The 18,955-nt window shown below is 35.2% G+C and overlaps 1 protein-coding gene across 3 annotated transcripts in view; it reads left to right on the forward strand.

Moving 5' to 3' along the window:
* LOC149784967 (metal cation symporter ZIP14-like) overlaps positions 1-9,869 on the forward strand; it is a 44,995-nt gene extending 35,126 nt beyond the window's left edge. For 2 of the 3 annotated variants that reach the window (XM_089978623.1, XM_089978624.1), the window contains exons 6-8: positions 2,198-2,399; positions 4,019-4,206; positions 7,135-9,869. In XM_089978623.1, coding sequence (XP_089834749.1) covers positions 2,198-2,399; positions 4,019-4,206; positions 7,135-7,287 — 543 coding nt within the window. In that variant the 3' untranslated portion in view covers positions 7,288-9,869. Of the gene's footprint in view, positions 1-2,197; positions 2,462-4,018; positions 4,207-7,134 lie in introns of those variants that run through there. The other variant, XM_089978625.1, reaches the window with a different exon arrangement.
* The last annotated feature ends 9,086 nt before the right edge of the window (positions 9,870-18,955 follow it).

Here is an 18,955-nt window from a genome sequence, read left to right on the forward strand (position 1 = left end):
GGGTACCAGTTTTACTTCCAAGACCATCCACCTCTGTGAAGGCCCCTATTTAGTTTCAGCAGACCAAATTAAAATCTGAGGTTGGTGGGGGGCAGTGTTCTATTCTTGTAGAGGGAAAAATCATGCCTAATTATCTGTTGTTCCCCATTTAATTTATTAAGGAAGAGTGCTTCAAGATGGAGACAGGAATGACATAAGATAGAATGACTGTGCAGTTTGCAATTTTTCTGGGAAAAGAGGATTTTTTAAATTTTGGGCTCATTGCTATGACATAGCCTCTGCTTCTAGAGCCTTTACCAGGGCAATGGGAGTAATGGCCGCTTGCTTGAGATCATTGAGGATTTCCATCATCCAGTATTTCAATGACTGGTTGATATGCAATGTACTCAGATACAGCTTCTGTGTCATAACTTATCCTGATAGCCACCCTGTGGCCCCAATAAACCTGGTTCAGTGATCTCCACAACCTGTTGGTAGATGTTCCCAGGGAGTTGCTGCTGAGGATAGATCTTCTGTCACTGCACATAAAGTTCCTCCTCCATAACAATTCACAGGTTTCCTACCATCATATATCAAACAATGTCTGCCACGATCAGTTTTAGAGCAGGATTGCAGACTGCATCGCCAAACTTATAATATGATCAATCTTCAGTATTTTCGAGGTGGAGAGTGTTCTGTAATTGGTGTAGTAAGCAAAGCATTGATCTGATCTGCTCCATTTTGTCTACAGTTGCAGATATCCTTCTTTTTCTTTTTGAAGACAAATACTGCTCAGGCTCCACCATTAAGGGCTATAGAGCAGCTCTCATCAACAAGCTCAAGTTCTCTATGGGTTCCACCATACTATTGGACCCTTATCTTTCAGAACTGATAAAGTATGTTGAGCTTCAAAGAACAGTCTCTTGCTCTTTAATGTCTAGGTGGAACCATTTATATTTCTTTCGGTAATTATCTAAACAACCTTAGGAACCCTTGCGTGAGGCTTCCTTCAAGATCCTTGTTAACAAGGGTCTACTTTCTCGAGTATCATGGAAGAAAAGGAGCAAAATTCTTGCCTTATGTGTGGAAAAGGACTGCCTACAACAGTCTTCTTTTTTTGCTAGCCATCTCTCAGACCAGGAATCATCTCCATACATTGACAAAACTTGTAACTACTTCTTCCAACTAGATAGTTTTACTAATATTCTGTCTATCCATCCATTTCCATTTCCACACCATAACTCAGAAAAGAAGCTTATCGATTATGGGGTAAGTAGCTCCATGGTCAAGGTCATTGTGACAAAAAGAAAATGGTTTCTGCACAATAAGTTTTACATTAGAGACTTGGACCAAACTTTGTGAATCAGTTAGACTTGGGGAAAGGAAGAAGCATGTCATTTTTGTGGTCGCAGGTTAAAGGTCTTTATCACTGTGACTGTAATGATTTTGACACAGTGATATTAGTTCTTCATTGGACCAATCATTGTGAATAGTTTGCACCTGGAGTGAGGAAAAAGATTTGGGGTTCAGAAGGTCAAATGTCAAAGTCACTCTGAGAGAAGAAAAATGATTCTTTTACATAATATTATATTCTATACCATGCATGTTGACCAACGTTTGTGGAGAGCTTGCACTTAAGGTATGGAAGAGTCATGTTGTATTTAGGGTCAAACAATCAATCAACAGGATCATTGTAGTTGTGGCTTAAAGACAGGTGGGTTTTTCAGAATTTTTTTTTATTTGGAGTGGCTTGCACTTACACTAATTAAAAACTTATTGCTTCAGTGGTCATCATAAATCTCATTAGAAAATACTGGTCTAAAGAGGTCTTGCCTGGGTGGCAAATTCAAAGGCTTGAATGGTCCACAGAGGTCTCAGAAACACATAATCATACCTGGGTGGCATATTCAAAGGCTTGTCAGTCCTGCTTCAGCCACCCCTGAGTGGGAAAGTATGTTGATCAATTGATCATTTTAGCTGTGCTTATATATTTGCAGTGAGAGAATTCAGTGGCTGAAAGACCCCCAGATGTACATGTTGTCATTATAATAAGAATTCAACAGTATGATAATGACAGATTCAGGTGACAGTATCATAATGACAGAGTCAGGTGAAATATTATAATGACGTCGTCATGTAAGAGTATCCTAATAAAAGAGCCTGGTGACAGTATCACAGTATCATAATGATAGTACTAATTTTTAATCTTTTTTCTTAGATATTGAAGGAAACAATAAATAGACAGTCACTTACATCTTCCCAACCTGCTGTGGCTCCAGTGGCCTGGATGGTGATATTTGGAGATGGAGTTCACAACTTTATTGATGGCCTTTCAATTGGAGCTGCATTTACAGAAAGTATATTAGCAGGAATCTCAGTGTCTTTGGCTGTGATATGTGAAGAACTACCTCATGAGCTGGGTGAGTTGGAGGACAAGAAGGAAGAGTTTTACATTAGAGCCTTGAACCATGATGAAGGAGTGGTCAGTATTTATAAGGGAATCTGGGGTAGTTGTGTTTGGGGGGGGGTCTTTGCATTTAACATAAAAAAACAGAGTACAACTTTTGTTATAAAATAAAATAGGTTATGATCATAAATGTCCTAATAGGGTATGATATTTCATGTAACAGGGTTGGAGATGAAACATGGATTTCCGGGTTCGGGTTAGGGTTACAGTATAATTTGCGAAATGTATTGTCTCCCTCCACCAAGTAAATAATTTGTACTTTCTGAAAGGTCCATTATCTGAGAGGATTGAATGATTCTGCCATGTGAACTTTGAAGAAAAGCAAGGATAAAGTCAAGTTGTCATGTATGTGCTAGTTGTCCTCTTAAATTAAATATACATTGTTGTTTTTGTAAAAAAATATAATACTAATTGGTTAACCAAAGTCTGTTTATTCCCCTGTTTATTGAATGATCTGCACCTTAACTTTCATCAAGAAACTTCTAGATGAAAATTATCAATCACTATGGACTTTCACATTGGTGGCCAGGTACTTTGCTGGGTCAAGAAAGGAACTCATCTAGTCTAATAGTCACAGGATGGGTTTTTAGGAATTTGGTTATCAACATGCGTAGCTTTCGTTGTGACAGCACAGCCTGCAACATTAAATCTATATTGTACTGGATCACACTGTAAGGTTGATTGTGTCCAAAATTATTGTACCTAAACATTGATTTTGTGATATGTACTTAATAATAATGATCCTTATGGATATATGAGGATAGAAAAAAAGTGAAGAATCGCCATATGCAGTTTTGTAGAATCACATTGAATTTCTAAAAAATGGCATCCACAACTGACATGATCATAGTTGATCTGTATGAATTTTACTATAGCAAAAAGCCATTAACCTACATTGGGTTTGAAACTGCAGTTTCTGAAACTGAACTGAGAGCCATTAAGGTCCAAGTCTGCTTTATGAAATTTTTATCTGAATTTTTTCAAATGCTTGCTTTTCAATTCAACAGTACATGATATTTTGTTGTATCTTACTGAAAATGGCACTAACTTATGAAAAAATATAGACTGCCCTACTGAAAATGTCTTGTTAGGTTTGGCAGATCTGAGTAAACCATCCTTTAATAACTGATATATGTTTGGGTCAAGTTTTTTTTACTAGTTTGTAATGTGGCAAGTATGTAGCTATTGCTACATCTGATTGTCTTTCTGTGAACAATGTTCATTTCTAGAGCATTGTTCTCGAACCCATTCAAGGTATTTCTATGAAACTTGGTAACACTTTTGGACTAGTGGTCCAAAAGTGCCTTTTGCGATTCCCAAGTCTTCTTTTTTCAATATTTCATGTTTTTATCCATTTATCATCCATCCATCATCCACACTTTCATTTTTTGGAGCATGACTCTGAAAGATTATGGCCTAGAATATATATTATATGTGTATGGCGTTATATGTGTCATTATTTTAGATGGAAAGGTAATTTAGTTAAGTATATTTTTGCTCATAGCACATGATTCCTTATGGAAATCACAAAATATGTGTCTAAAAATTCCTGTTAATATAATATTTTTTCAGGTGATTTGGCAATATTGTTGAATTCTGGGATGGCGTTGAAAAAGGCATTGTTTTTTAACTTCATCTCAGCCTGCATGTGTTACCTGGGTCTGATGTTGGGCATTTTGCTGGGGGAGAACACCATGGCCCATGAATGGATTTTGGGGTTGGCTGGTGGAATGTTCCTATACATCTCTCTTGTCGATATGGTGAGTAAGGTCATTGTTGTTATGTCCAGACTGTTAAAAAGTCACAGTAATCTACAAATACAGTATTAATCAACAGACCCAATAAAAATGTATTTACAGATGTAACTGTACACGGTATACATCCAGCTCTGATGCAGTCAGGACAACTGGGTCTGTGATATGTACAATATGTGATACTGATATCATTATGACAGATTGGTCAGTGGTATAGTCAATGTGATATTGGAGATCATTTGTGCCTTATTTAAATATGGATATCATTGCATACTAATATCATTAGGGTAGATGAGTCTTTTCTATGGAAAATGTAATAAGTAATATCATTTATGAATTCCTTTTAAGTGGACTTTACTGTGAATACATGCATGCATGTAAATAAATTGAGTGACTTACAGAAGTTTATACATTAACTTAAAAGACAAATTGCTTTTTAGGGTGGTTATGATTTTGAAACAGTTTGAAAATTTTTGAAAGACAGAATAAATTGTTACATAAAGTTTGTTCAGAAACTATTTGAGGAAATATTTGCAAATTTTTAGGGAACACTTATTATATGTTCTTTGGGGTTAGGAAGTGATTAAAAAAGATACAGTTTAAAGAAATTTCAGTCTTAGGGACATGCAAAAGTATTTTTAGCAGCATTTTTTGGTAAATGAATTTTAGCTTACTGACTTGCATCTCTTTTAAAAGATTGACAGGAAAAGACATTCATGGGAATTTTCACGTTAACACTTCTTATGTCCGAAATGAAAATGTAGTATTAGTCTACTGTAGAGAAAAGATATACATTAGGCTGTGATGGGCAAACATACACATTAGTCTACTGTAGAGAAAGATATACATTAGTCTACTGTAGGCAAAGATATACATTAGCCTACTGTAGGCAAAGATATACATTAGTCTACTGTTGGCAAAGATATACATTAGTCTTCTGTAGGCAAAGATATACATTAGTCTACTGCAGAGAAAGACAGACATTAGTCTTTGATGTGCAAAGATATACATTAGTCTGTGATGGGCAAAGATATACATTAGTCTACTGTAGAGAAAGATATACATTAGTCTACTGTAAGCAAAGATATACATTAGACTACTGTAGGCAAAGATATACATTTTCAACTGGAGAGATATACATTTTTGACTGTAGCGAAAGATATACATTTATCTACTGTAGGAAAAGATATACATTAGTCTACTGTAGGCAAAGATATTCATTTTCAACTGTAGAGAACGATATACATTTGTCTGCTGTAGGAAAAGATAAACTTTAGTCTACTGTAAGCATATATGTACATTAGTCTACAGATTTTTCAGAGGATACTTTAAAGTTGTGTAATAATTCATCTAATGGACACAAATGAACAACGATGCTAACAAATTTAACTGGGTTCAAGACTGAACTTTCATGATTTATATGGTGTGATTCACATTATTATCTCATATTCTGATCATGTTTGTAAGGGTGTCATTCACATTATCTCATATTCTGATCATGTTTATGTGGATGTGATTCACATTATCTCATATTCTGATCATGTTTTTACAGATGTGATTGACATTATTATCCCATATTCTGATCATGTTTATAGGGTGTGATTCACAGTATTATCTCATTCTGATCATGTTTGTCAGAGTTCAAGATTATAAATTTTAAAACGGGTAGAATATAGTTTACAAAACCAATAAAAGATAATGCAATAAAAAATGATGAAGGTAATGAAAAATACTCTGAAGTTATTTTTTCTTAACAACAATCCATCTATTTTAGACCACTGTAGTAACAAATACAACAATTGGTTGCTTTTTGTTGTTATTATGTCTCACCCTCCATCATTCATGTCTTCTGTATTTGGATACACTCATCCCAATATTCTGATTATAATTCGCACTTAAGAAATCCTCCAAAACATAACTAAAGAATGCTCCCAAAACATGACTAAAGAATGCCCCCAAAACATAACTAAAGAATGTCACCAAAAAATGACTAAAGAATGCCCCCCCCCAAAAATGATTGAAGAATGCCCCCCACAACATGACTAAAGAATGCCCCCCAAAAATGAGTAAAGAATACCCCTCACAACATGACTAAAGAATGCCCCTCCCAAAAAAAACATGATTAAAGAATGCCCCCAAAACATGGCTAAAGAATGCCACCAAAAAATGACTAAAGAATGACCCTAAAACATGATCAGAAAAGAACAGAATCTTTCATACGAAAGTCAGACAACATTTGAATATTGGGTGTGTTTAAAGAAAAGGATAATGTCATTTTTATAATACTGTGATATGGACTTTCTAGACCCATATTGGGACAGACATTATAACCAGTGAGCTAACAACACAGTGTGTCTTAATTTTACTGACCATTAGGGATAAGCACAAACAAAAGCATGTAAGAAATGTGCATACTAGTTAGATGGTTACAGAAAGTGTCTTCTGTCAAAATGTTCTTGATTCTGCTGGTAGATTTAGAGGGCTTTGGAGTTTAGGAAATTTAGCAAAATCTGATGTTTGGATAAATACAACTATTTATCAACAAAATTTAAGTGTTCATTCTATAGTATTTCATTATATTGTGTGTATATATTGCATGGAACAAATAGTAATTAACCATAACAAGCACTCTTACAGATGCTTTAATTTATCGCTAATTTGGGGGTCAAAATCAGCCCTTATCAAACCTTATCCTTTAGGCAGAAAGCATCCTGTCGATTCAGATTTCTTGTCCAGCTGATTTAGGCAGTTGGCAGATGTCTGCCAGGTAAGTGATCTCAGACCCACTTACACCTCTTGTTATTGTAACATTCACTCTGTCTCACTTGTCATGAGTGCTTCTTTTAAGCCATGCATACTGAGTACACATTGTACAAAATGCTATTATATTTCTCAAATTCACATTTCTGTTACTGCCTCCATGTTTCATTGCAGTTGCCAGAGATGAACAGTGAGTGGGAGTCAGAAGAGAACAAAGAGACTATTGGGCAGATGATGATGCTGGTGCTACAGAATGCTGGCATGCTGATAGGCTTTGGAATCATACTGATCCTAGCTGTGTACAGCAAAGACATCAGCTTTAATTGACCCTTTCTGAAGTATGTTAGTCAACAGCAATGCATTGGGCACAGAGTAAGCTGAATACACATCTTGCCAAGACCAAGGACAGAATAAAGATTATTGGTTATTGAAATAAGTTAATATTCCTACAAAGCGGACCAGCTTATTTGTCACAATAGATCATTTATGTTTAATTTTTTACTTAGTGTATATTTAAATTGTACATGTTTGTAAGCATTTAAATGTTGTTGTTGTAGTGTTTAATGCCATTCTCAGCACAATATAGGCTATACATGGCGGCCAGTACAAATAGTGAAGGAAGAACCGGAAAACCCCCAGAAAGAACCACCAACCCATGAGAAGCTACTGGCAAGCTTTCTCACATACCCACATTGGCATTTAAATGTTAACCCTTTACCTCATGCAAGCGCCTTTGGACACCTCTACTCCATTCGCATGGAAGTGCCTTTTGATGTCTCTACTCCATTCACATGGAAGCACCTTTTGACGTTTGCTGTAAACAACAGCCATTTTAAGCTGGTTTTTGTAGCGCCACCTTCGGGGATTTTTTTGCTTTTGTTCTTTTAGGGTTTAATGCCATTTTTCAGCACAAGATAGGCTATACATGGCAGCCAGTATTAAGGTGGAGGAAGAACCCAGATAAACCCCAGAAAGAACCACCGACCCACGAGAAGCTACTGGCAAGCTTTCTCACATAACCACATTAGCCGAATCCGAGACTCAAACCAATACAGACAGAGGTGAGATGACAGTGATCCGTAATGGTGAGTGCTTTAGACCACTTGGTCACTCAGGGCCACATCCACCTTCGGGGAAAACCTCCTATTAAATACTACATTCATTTCTGCAAATGACAATTATGTCATATCATGTGGTCAGTCTTTATCCTCTGGTCGATATCTGCTATTTAAAGTAACTGGCTCGTAATCTCCACTCTCCAAAATGGAGGTCATGGATTTCATTCAGTACTTACGAAGTTTTCACGATTAGAATCACAACTATGAAAGCTTCAATAACTTAGGTAAATGCTCTGATATTGATGTAGGCAGCAATTAGTTTTTATAAATTATCAAATTCAGATGACTTAGTGATGTAGACGTGTACAAAAAACTTGTAAATTTCAAATATGAGAAATGGCAGCTACGGTTGGTCACGTGGTCTCACTGACTTGACGGTGATCGAGTTCTCTCAAGATTTTAAAGTACATAAAAATTTCTTCCATGAAAAATAATTACACAGCTATAACAATCGGACTTTACTCTTAAATTTTTCCACACATAATAGATGTGTACCAAAAATGTAAAATAGTTAAAATTGCTGTTAAACGTAACATACACTACATTGCTTAACAGTTAACAGGCAGGCCTATGTGTATGGAGTCAAATAGGTAACAGGTGTTCTGTTTATAGCGCACTGCACTTTGTAACTATGCTGTATGAGGTAAAGGGTTAAGAAATTGTATAGAGAGGTAGGACTGTCTTTGATGGTGTGCTGATACTGATTCATGACATCAGCTACACATGCTTGAACTAGATTACTGACTATCATGTCACCTTCATTAGTAAAGTATAAAACATAAATAGCATTGTTAACATACAGTTCTGTATTAAGTATTTGCAAATCATGTATGGTGGGGAGTGAGACATACAGCACAGTGCAGAACCCTTGTTTTATCGTGTATTTTACAGACAAATTTATATGAACCCTTTATGATGCATAATGTGTTTTCCTTTGGTGTACAGTTTCTTAACTCTCAGCAAGGCAGCTAAATTTCAGGCCCACTATCACAAAGATTATAGCCAGAAAAAAGTCCTGTTTAACAAAAAAGTCCCTTGAGTGAAAATTGAGAAAGATCAAGTGAGAATGCCACACTTTGTAACCTGAAACAAACTTTTGATTGTATTCCTATGTTGACTCAGGGCTGTTCCATTAAAACATATGTGGGACCCAGGGAAGGCACTTTTAAAGTAGGGTTTTCACCCATAGGTACAATTTAAAATTTTCTTGTCATTTTAATATGAACTCTGTGAATCAAGGTACCCATGCCTATATTTTTTAAAAACTGCCTTCCCTGGGTACCATGTATGTTTTAATGGAACAGCCCTCAGAGTAAATGAACTATTCTTTTTCATGTTATGTTTCAAATGTTAATTAAACAGGGCATTATTTTATTCTGTACATATGATGAAATATTTTTCATTAAAGAGATTTGGGAAATGAAAATATTATTTTTCATACATAGTACATCATCATAGATCAATACTCCATAATACATATCTTGAAAATATAAATAATTTAACTTTTTAAATGCTTTTTATTTTTTACCTTTTTCTTGTCTACACCTGTACGTCTTTACTGTACATCAGTGTTGTTCATTTTTAATCCATCATTATTTGATTAATTCAGTGTAGTATGAATGTGTCATTTAATATTTACATTTGTTTATTTTAGTATATCCTATATATTTACAAAGCTCAAAACTGGGTAATAATATTTTATGGGTATATTATTGAATATATTGAAGTAGTTGAATCAAAATTAAATGACATGTTTGTGCAAGAAAAGAAATAAAAGGTTTGTAAACAGAACTGTTTAATTCTTGATTGATTGCAAAGAAACTTGCATTTCCAAAACAACTTTGGCACACACACAATATAAGTAGCATGGAGGCAGGAGAAATAAGGATGTAACTGTTGATATATTCATCTGTACACAATCCATCCATCCATCAGTAAACATTTATAACTCGAAATTCATTTAAGATATCTCTATAAAGCTTGGTACATACATTAGACAAATGGTCATGTCCTTTGTTATTCACAGCTCATCAGTTTGACTGGCCATCCTTCAATCCTTTATCCATGATTTTGTTCCAAGGCAAAGCCTCACAGTGTTTAATGTGACAGAGCAAGTTCAAATCCTACAATCATTTAAGTCCAGATTTACCATGGCCAGAATATAAACCTAGATCATTTTACCCTTTACCTCAAAGCATCTGTTACTCTTTAGGTTGTTATTGTACCAAAGCCACTGAATGCAGTGTACATACAGTGGTCACTTTCTTATAAGGCCACCCCTTATACAACAGGAATGTGGCTTATCAGACAGGTTGCCTTTCTAGTGGGGTTTACATGGATGTAATAATTATTTATAAATTATGACGCATAACTACAATTTTTTAATATTTAATATTTTCATTTCAAAATCATAGGTCTGTTATAGGATCAATGTGATAAAAATTAATTATGAATAAACAGTTGTGCAAAACAACATCACTAAAATTAGGGCATAAACATTTGTCAATATCATTGTCCATCTTTTTGATTTTTCCAGTGCAGCAGAGTATGTAATGGAAAATATTTATTTTAATCTTATGACATCAGATTTCTCAGCACTGATCAAAGGACTCTCCCACTTTTTGTTCAGTCGAATTGCTTTCGCTTTTCCTTCTAAGCTGAGTATATCTGAAGATATCTTTTATAAGCTTGCACCTTCATTGGTAATTTTTGGTTCTTACATGAAATGATCAGCATTAACTGAAGGAAGTGGGCTTGTCACATGATTAATTGCTTTCAGTCTGGTACCCTTTCAAGTACATTTTATAGTCAATGAAATAGAAGCCACTGTGTCTAACATACCATTTTTAGTTACCAGAGTTGATCAGTACTGTGCTGCTTAGTGGTTAGCCTTTATTATTCGGTTGATTCCGCTAGGGTTACACAACTTCCAGTACTTTATACTGGCAAGGACAGAAATAATTGATACAAGCCAAATTTTACGAGCACAAATGCTTATCAGCTGATATCATCAATGCATGGTTTATCATTTGCATAAATTTGGGAAAATTAAGCAATACTTTAGAAAAGAAAATGAATGAATGAGTTTCTGACCTTTACAGGAGATGCATTGCATGATCACAAATCAACACCAGGACAGTAGTATAATCCCATTCCACTGTCAGTCACCAACTTAATCCACACAGTTAACACTGTCAGTCACAAACTTAATACACATTTAACACTGTCAGTCACCAACTTAATCTACACAGTTAACCCTGTCAGTCACCAACTTCATCCACACACAGATAACACTGTCAGTCACCAACTTAATCCACACAGTTAACACTGTCAGTCACCAGCTTAATCCACACACAATTAACACTGTCAGTCACCAACTTAATCCACACAGTTAAAACTGTCAGTCACCTACTTGATCAACACAGTTAAGTCAGTCACCAACTTAATCCACACAGTTAGCACTGTCAGTCACCAACTTCATCCACACACAATTAACACTGTCAGTCACCAACTTAATCCACACACAATTGACACTCTCAGTCACTAACTTATCCGCAAACAATTAACAGTCACCAACTTAAGCCACACACAATTAACACTGTCAGTCACCAACTTAATCAACACTCAATTAACACTGTCAGTCACCAACTTAAGCCACACACAATTAACACTCAGTCACCAACTTAATCAACACACAATTAACACTGTCAGTCACCAACTTAATCCACAAGTTAAGTCAGTCACCAACTTAATCGACACAATTAACTCTGTCAGTCACCAACTTAATCCACACACAATTAACACTGTCAGTCACCAACTTAAGCCACACACAATTAACAGTCTGTCACCAACTTAATCAACACACAATTAACACTGTCAGTCACCAACTTAATCCACAAGTTAAGTCAGTCACCAACTTAATTGACACAATTAAGACTGTCAGTCACCAACTTAATCCACACAATTAACACTGTCAGTCACTAACTTCTCCATACACAATTAACACTGTCAGTCACCAACTTAAGCCACACACAATTAACACTGCCAGTCACCAACTTAATCTACACAAAATTAATATTTGTCAGTCACCTACTTAATCCACACACAATTAACAATCTTTTTAAGAGTCCACTTATAAAGTAAATAGTTAATGTGTCTACATGCAGTGTATACAGTGTTTAGTTTTAGTGTCTTGGTTCGAGTGAAAGCCTTCAACTTCAGCATGGTTAATGAGATTACATGACTTACAGTCATCCATAGATAGAAAGCAGCAAAATCCAAACCAAGCCAGTCACTCAACAAACAAATATGGTTATTTGTTTTAAAGAAGAAATTAAAAGTTTGGATTAACATTCCTTGAGCAGAAAGAGGGGTGCTCTAAATTGTATTGTTTTGTGCAGCAGCAATTAGTCATACAAGAGCAATTAGTCATACACAACAGCAGTTAGTTACACACAACAGCACTGTAGTATGTTTTTGATAACTTCACAGCAATTAGTCATTCACAACAGCAATGGAAGAAGAGTTGGCTTATGTCTGATGAACACAGCAATTAGTCATACACAACAACACTGGAAGAAGAGTTGGCTTATGTCTGATGAACACAATTAGTCATACAAGAGCAATTAGTCATACACAGCAGCAGTTAGTCATACATAATAATATTGTATTATTTCTTTGATGACTTCACAGCAATTAGTCATTCACAACAGCAATGGAAGAAGAGTTGGCTTATGTCTGATGAACACAGCAATTAGTCACACACAACAACACTGGAAGAAGAGTTGGCTTATGTCTGATGAACACAACAATTAGTCATACAAGAGCAATTAGTCATACACAGCAGCAGTTAGTCATACATAATAATATTGTATTATTTCTTTGATGACTTCACAGCAATTTGTCATTCACAACAGCATTGAAAGAAGAGATGGCTTATGTCTTTGATGACTTTACATCAATTAGTCATACACAGCAGCATGGAAAAAAGAGTTGGTTTATATCTTTGATGACTTCACAGCAATTAGTCATACACAGCAGCATGTGAAGAGTTGGTTTATGTCTTTGATGACTTCAAATCAATTAGTCATACACAGCAGCATGGGAAGAAGAGTTGGTTTATGTCTTTGATGACTTCAAATCAATTAGTCATACACAGCAGCATGGGAAGAAGAGTTGGTTTATGTCTTTGACTTCACAGCAATCAGTCATACACAGCAGCATGGGAAGAAGAGATGGTTTATGTCTTTGATGACTTCACAGCAATTAGTCATACACAGCAGCATGGGAAGAAGAGTTGGTTTATGTCTTTGATGACTTCACAGCAATTAGTCATACACAGCAGAACTGGAAGAAGAGATGGCTTATATCACAGAAATTATACATGATAAAACTAAGTTCCTCACTTGCTAAACTGCTGCAGCAATCTGATACTATGTTTCAGTAACTTGATAAATGTGTCAACTCCAGCCCTAACTGTAAGTTTTCTATTTTGAATGACTAGGGAGGCAGTATTTTACAATTTGTATACACCAATACACCACCTGATTCCATCAATGAGATAAACTGACTCTTCTACTGGTGCTGTGTTGTTGCTGTCAATCACAAAGTACCAAGTTGGCAGGTATATGGGACTACAATTGTATGAAAAGAACGTGTCCCTTCTGACAGACTTTGATGCTGAGACAGTTAACTTTAAAGACTTTAAAAACAGTTTAGAGTTTGCTGGTACACAAATTCCAAGTTTTTTTCAAATATGGGACAAATATTTCTGGTTAAATTGGGCATATACAGGTATAACAACCTCATCATTCTGTTATTTATCAGTGTTAATAACGGTCAGGACGAAACCTATTATCTCATGAGGGATAATCATATTACTGAGCTCAATAGATTCATTGAATTGAGTTACTTTACCAGCATGTTGGAATAAATGCCAATGTGTTGAATTTAGAAATCAACAAATATTTGAGATTTCTATGTATAAACTTAATTATGGGGCCTATCACGGGGCAAATTTAAATTTTTTTTGGCACTAATATGCATGCTGCTGGTTGTGTTAGCTGTCCTTGAAGGATACTCTTGCAAACACAAAATTCATCAGTACATTAGAACACAGGCTCATCAGTGCCAAGGGATTCTGACTATAAACCAGGTAGATGCTGGGGGAGGGGTGGGGGTCAAAAGAGGAATCACAATATTTGCTATTTATAGAAAGGTTTAAAGCAAAATCTGATCTTTATGACTGTAAGTTGTCATCAAGAACTTTTTATATGCTTTAAAAATGTGGGTGACTTCATTCACTGTTACATCATGTCCAAATTTGACCTTCCTTGACCTCAAAGTCTACTCATTCACTGACCATGTCTGTATCATTTAATAATCTGAACCTGATAAATTAGTAAAATCAGTGTTGCTTACATATTGGAGACAGTATCTGATTACTGAATCCTTCAAAATCATAATTTTCATTACCCAAAATCTAGAAACTGCCATATAAAGTCCACTGTCAAAATTTTGGATTATTGAAAACTGACCCAATTACTATATTTAAATAACAGGTTATGAATTTATCTTAAGTAGCAACCACATAATGTGATGTCATGATCATTTTCCCCAGTGCCTTTAGTTTTGTTTTTAGATATCTGACCCAATTACTCTTTTTAATGAGCAACAATTTATTGTGATGTTATGGTCATTTTCCCCAGTGCCTATAGTTTCTGTTTAAGATATTTCAGCTTGGTGCATTTATTAAAATAGTGGTGTACATGTTCCTTTTGCCATTCAGATTCTTCATTTTCAATAATTTTAATGTTTTTGTCCATTTGTCTTTTCATCCATCTATCCATCATTCACAATTTTGTTTCCAGAGCAAAACTCCCAAACCATTAAAGGTATTGTCAATGAAACTTTTTACACATTTTAGAGTGATCTAGATGTGTCTTATGTTTTTTCGTTCATTGCTGTCAACATTTTTATTTCACATTTTTACAGTTTTGTCCATTGTACTATCCATCATTTGCACTTTCATTTCTGGAGCAAAATTTCAAAACCATTGAATAAATTCCAATGGCACTTGGTATATAAATCACACTAGTATCACAGTGTGCCTTTGTTATTGAGGAATCATTGACTTCAATACCAGTATGATGGGATGGTATGTATGAATGACTCCATTGTCTTGATTCACGCAACAAGAATATGATATGACTATGATAGATATAACGAAGGTTGTTAAGACAATCACAAAAGATTCATTGAAACATTTGCCATCGACCAACCAGATTAAGGATTGGAAACTTGCATCTAAGAACTGTAAATATCTATTAAAGCAGACCACTCCAGTGGCCTAAGAAGTGGTTAAACTATCTGCCACAGATGCAGTAGGTTGCAGATTTGAACCCCAGCCTAGTCATATCAGAGACTGCTAAATCTAGTATTTGCAGCTGCCTCACTTAGTGCTGAGCATTAAAAGGTTAGTGTTAGGACTAGTCAACATGGTGTCGGGATAATGTGACTGGGTGGGACATCATGCAACATGTCTTCAGCATGATGCCCCAGTGCTAGACATCGCTATAAACTGCCACACTGCAAGCATCATTGTGATAGGACTACAACTGTTAAAGCTACATTAAAAATCCAAATCACAAAAGCAGATCTGAAGAACATTACATTTCATTCACCAGTATGGTTGACATAGCTATCACATTGTCGATCCATAAACATTTTCATTTCTGGAGTTTAACCAAACGAATTGTGTTGAAGTGTTCATAATACATAAAATTAGTATACAAATCTGACTTGCTGTACCATAGGATACTTGCATACTTTTTTTAGCCAGCATGTTGATTCTTTGCATTAGCAGGGCTGATAGAGACTCTTACCCCAGGCTGCTCCAATGTCCGCGGACTTTTGGCTTACTCTGCACGTTTCTTTGAAGAAATATGTTTCTGCATGTCATCTCTCCCTCCATGACCCACAGAAATCCACACCGCAAATAGTACAGTAAGCATGGCTGTCATCGAGGTGAGAAGATTGATTAAACTGTGTTAAGTGTCTTTTCTTGATTACAATCACAGTCCGACATTTTGAAGTCAAGACACACACAGAAGGTTCAAATAAACATTGCCATCTAAAGTTCACACATAAACATGTTTTAGAAATCTAATTTTTTTTAAAAACCCACAGCTGATTATAAATAAAACACAATCAAGTAAAATGATATTATACGGAAGATGGTGTGGAACTGATCATTTGACATGAATTACCAGAAATGACTAGGAATGACAAATGAACTGTTCTGAAAAATAGCATGTTATATGCCAAAAATTGATCGTATGTCACAAAGGCCAGAAAGGACCAAAAACTCTATCAAGTTATATACATTAAAATTACCATAAAAGATGTGAAAGGACTGAAAATACTCTCATATGGTTCAACTTCTGCCAACTTTTTTAAAAAATGAGGAAAAAGTGATTTTTTTTCTATAATAGCATGTTACATGAACAGGATCAGCAATTTGGGACATTCATGCACAATTTGAAATGATGGGCATCTCTGCTTAAGTAGTATTAACACTGAGAATGCTGGACCAAAAAGTACTCATTAGTAGTATATAAATTGAGAGTGATGGAGAATAGAGTGCTCACAGTATACAAATTGAGAGTGATGTACCACAAGATTTAGTAGGTCTGAGATCACTCATCTAGCTGATGTAGGTCTGAGATCACTCAGCTAGCTGATGTAGGTCTGAGATCACTCAGCTGATGTAGTAGGTCTAAAATCACTCAGCTGATGTGCGTCCATAGAGTACTTACATAAGTAGTATAAAAATTGAGAGTGATGTACCACAAGATTTAGTAGGTCTGAGATCACTCAGCTAGCTGATGTAGGTCTGAGATCACTCAGCTGATGTAGTAGGTCTAAAATCACTCAGCTGATGTGCATCCATAGAGTACTTACATAAGTAGTATAAAAATTGAGAGTGATGTACCACAAGATTTAGTAGGTCTGAGATCACTCAGCTAGCTGATGTAGGTCTGAGATCACTCAGCTGATGTAGTAGGTCTAAAATCACTCAGCTGATGTGTGTCCATAGAGTACTTACATAAGTAGTATAAAAATTGAGAGTGATGTACCACAAGATTTAGTAGGTCTGAGATCACTCAGCTAGCTGATATAGGTCTGAGATCACTCAGCTGATGCAGTAGGTCTGAGATCACTCAGCTAGCTGATGTACGTCCATAGAGTAGTTACATAAGTAGTATAAAAATGGAGAGTAATGGACCATAGAGTGCTCATATAAGTAGCATAAATATAGAGAGTGATGGACCATAAGATTTAGTAGGTCGGAGATCACTCAGCTGATGTAGTAGGTCATTATCACTCAGCCGATGGATTAGGTCTGAGATAACTCAGCTAGATGATGCAGTAGGTCTGAGATCACAGTGGTAGCTTTAGTCTACCTAGAAGCCAAATGCAAGGGCAGCTGATCAAGAAATCTAGGTCAATATAATGTTTTCTTTTTTCCAATGCTGTTGATCGTGTAAGTTATGAAGTTCAAGTTTTCTCTAGTTTTGTATCTTCAATAACTTTGCAATGTTTACCACTATTTCTAAATGTGCAGATGTTATACAGTAACTTTAATTTTGCTTTTTAATTGAAATGATTTGCATGTCAACCTTTCCTTTCATCTGCATATTAGGTTTATACAGCTGTCCGCTATTTATATGTAAACTAATAGCAATGTATCTAATGTAATTTGCTCAGCTTGTAATTTTTTTAATTTGCTGTTTGCGTTTTGTCTGCTTATTATGACAGAATTCAGTTTCTAAGACATGTCAATGTTGAATATATCTGATAACCTTTATAAAACTGCCATAGAACCTGTCGATATATATATATATATATATATATATATATATATATATATATATATATATATATATATAAAAATATAATGCAACTTGTCATAACTGCCTGGACATATGGATAAGATCCTTTTGTAGGATCTACAACGACTTAGAAATGATTAAGTGGCTTACAAAACTTTAAGTTTGAAAAAAAAATGTTATTTATCAATGGTTCTTTTATTAAAAAGGTCTTTTAAAAGGAAATAATGTAACCTGAAGAAAAAATTTGAACAGTATATGTGAATTGACCTAATATATAATGTTGTGTAATATGCAGTCCTAGCAATGCTGCACTGAATTCAAAATTAATCCATGTCTTAGGAACAAATTAACAGTGTTACAACTTTAGGTTGTAATATATGTAAAGGAGTGGAACTGACAATTTAAGTAAAATCAACAAGTTATTTACGAAGTGAAAATTTAATTAAAAAATATAGAATGTTCTCATTGAATTCTAATAGTTTTGAATGTCTTGATGCACCACAATGCAATTCAGAATGTCTTTGAATGAGTTCACAATAATTCCAAAATAAATGTGTTAATCAAAACTTAATGTAATTCCAATATATAATTTAAATAAATAATTCCTCTCAAATCATAACGCAATTGTAAAGGATTCCAGCAGACTGATCTTAAAATGGAAATAAATTATTTATTTATCCAGTACCTAGTTGTTAAATTTTCACTTGACTATGATGATGTTGTTGTAGGGTTTAACGCCATTTTCTGCACAAGACAGGCTATACATGGCAGCCAGTATTAATGGTAGAGGAAGAACATGGGAAAACTCCAGAAAGAACCAACGACCCATGAGAAGATACTGGCAGGCTTTCTCACATATCCACATTGGCCGAACCCGAGACTCGAACCCATGCAGACAGAGGACTATGATGTAATAGAATGTGAAGATTTTCTGATTTAAAAACTTATTCTTACTGTAAACAATACTGATCTTGAACTCTTGAT

Source organism: Sinohyriopsis cumingii, chromosome 13 (assembly GCF_028554795.1).
Source record: "Sinohyriopsis cumingii isolate HCF-2022 chromosome 13, ASM2855479v2, whole genome shotgun sequence".
NCBI lineage: Eukaryota > Metazoa > Mollusca > Bivalvia > Unionida > Unionidae > Sinohyriopsis > Sinohyriopsis cumingii.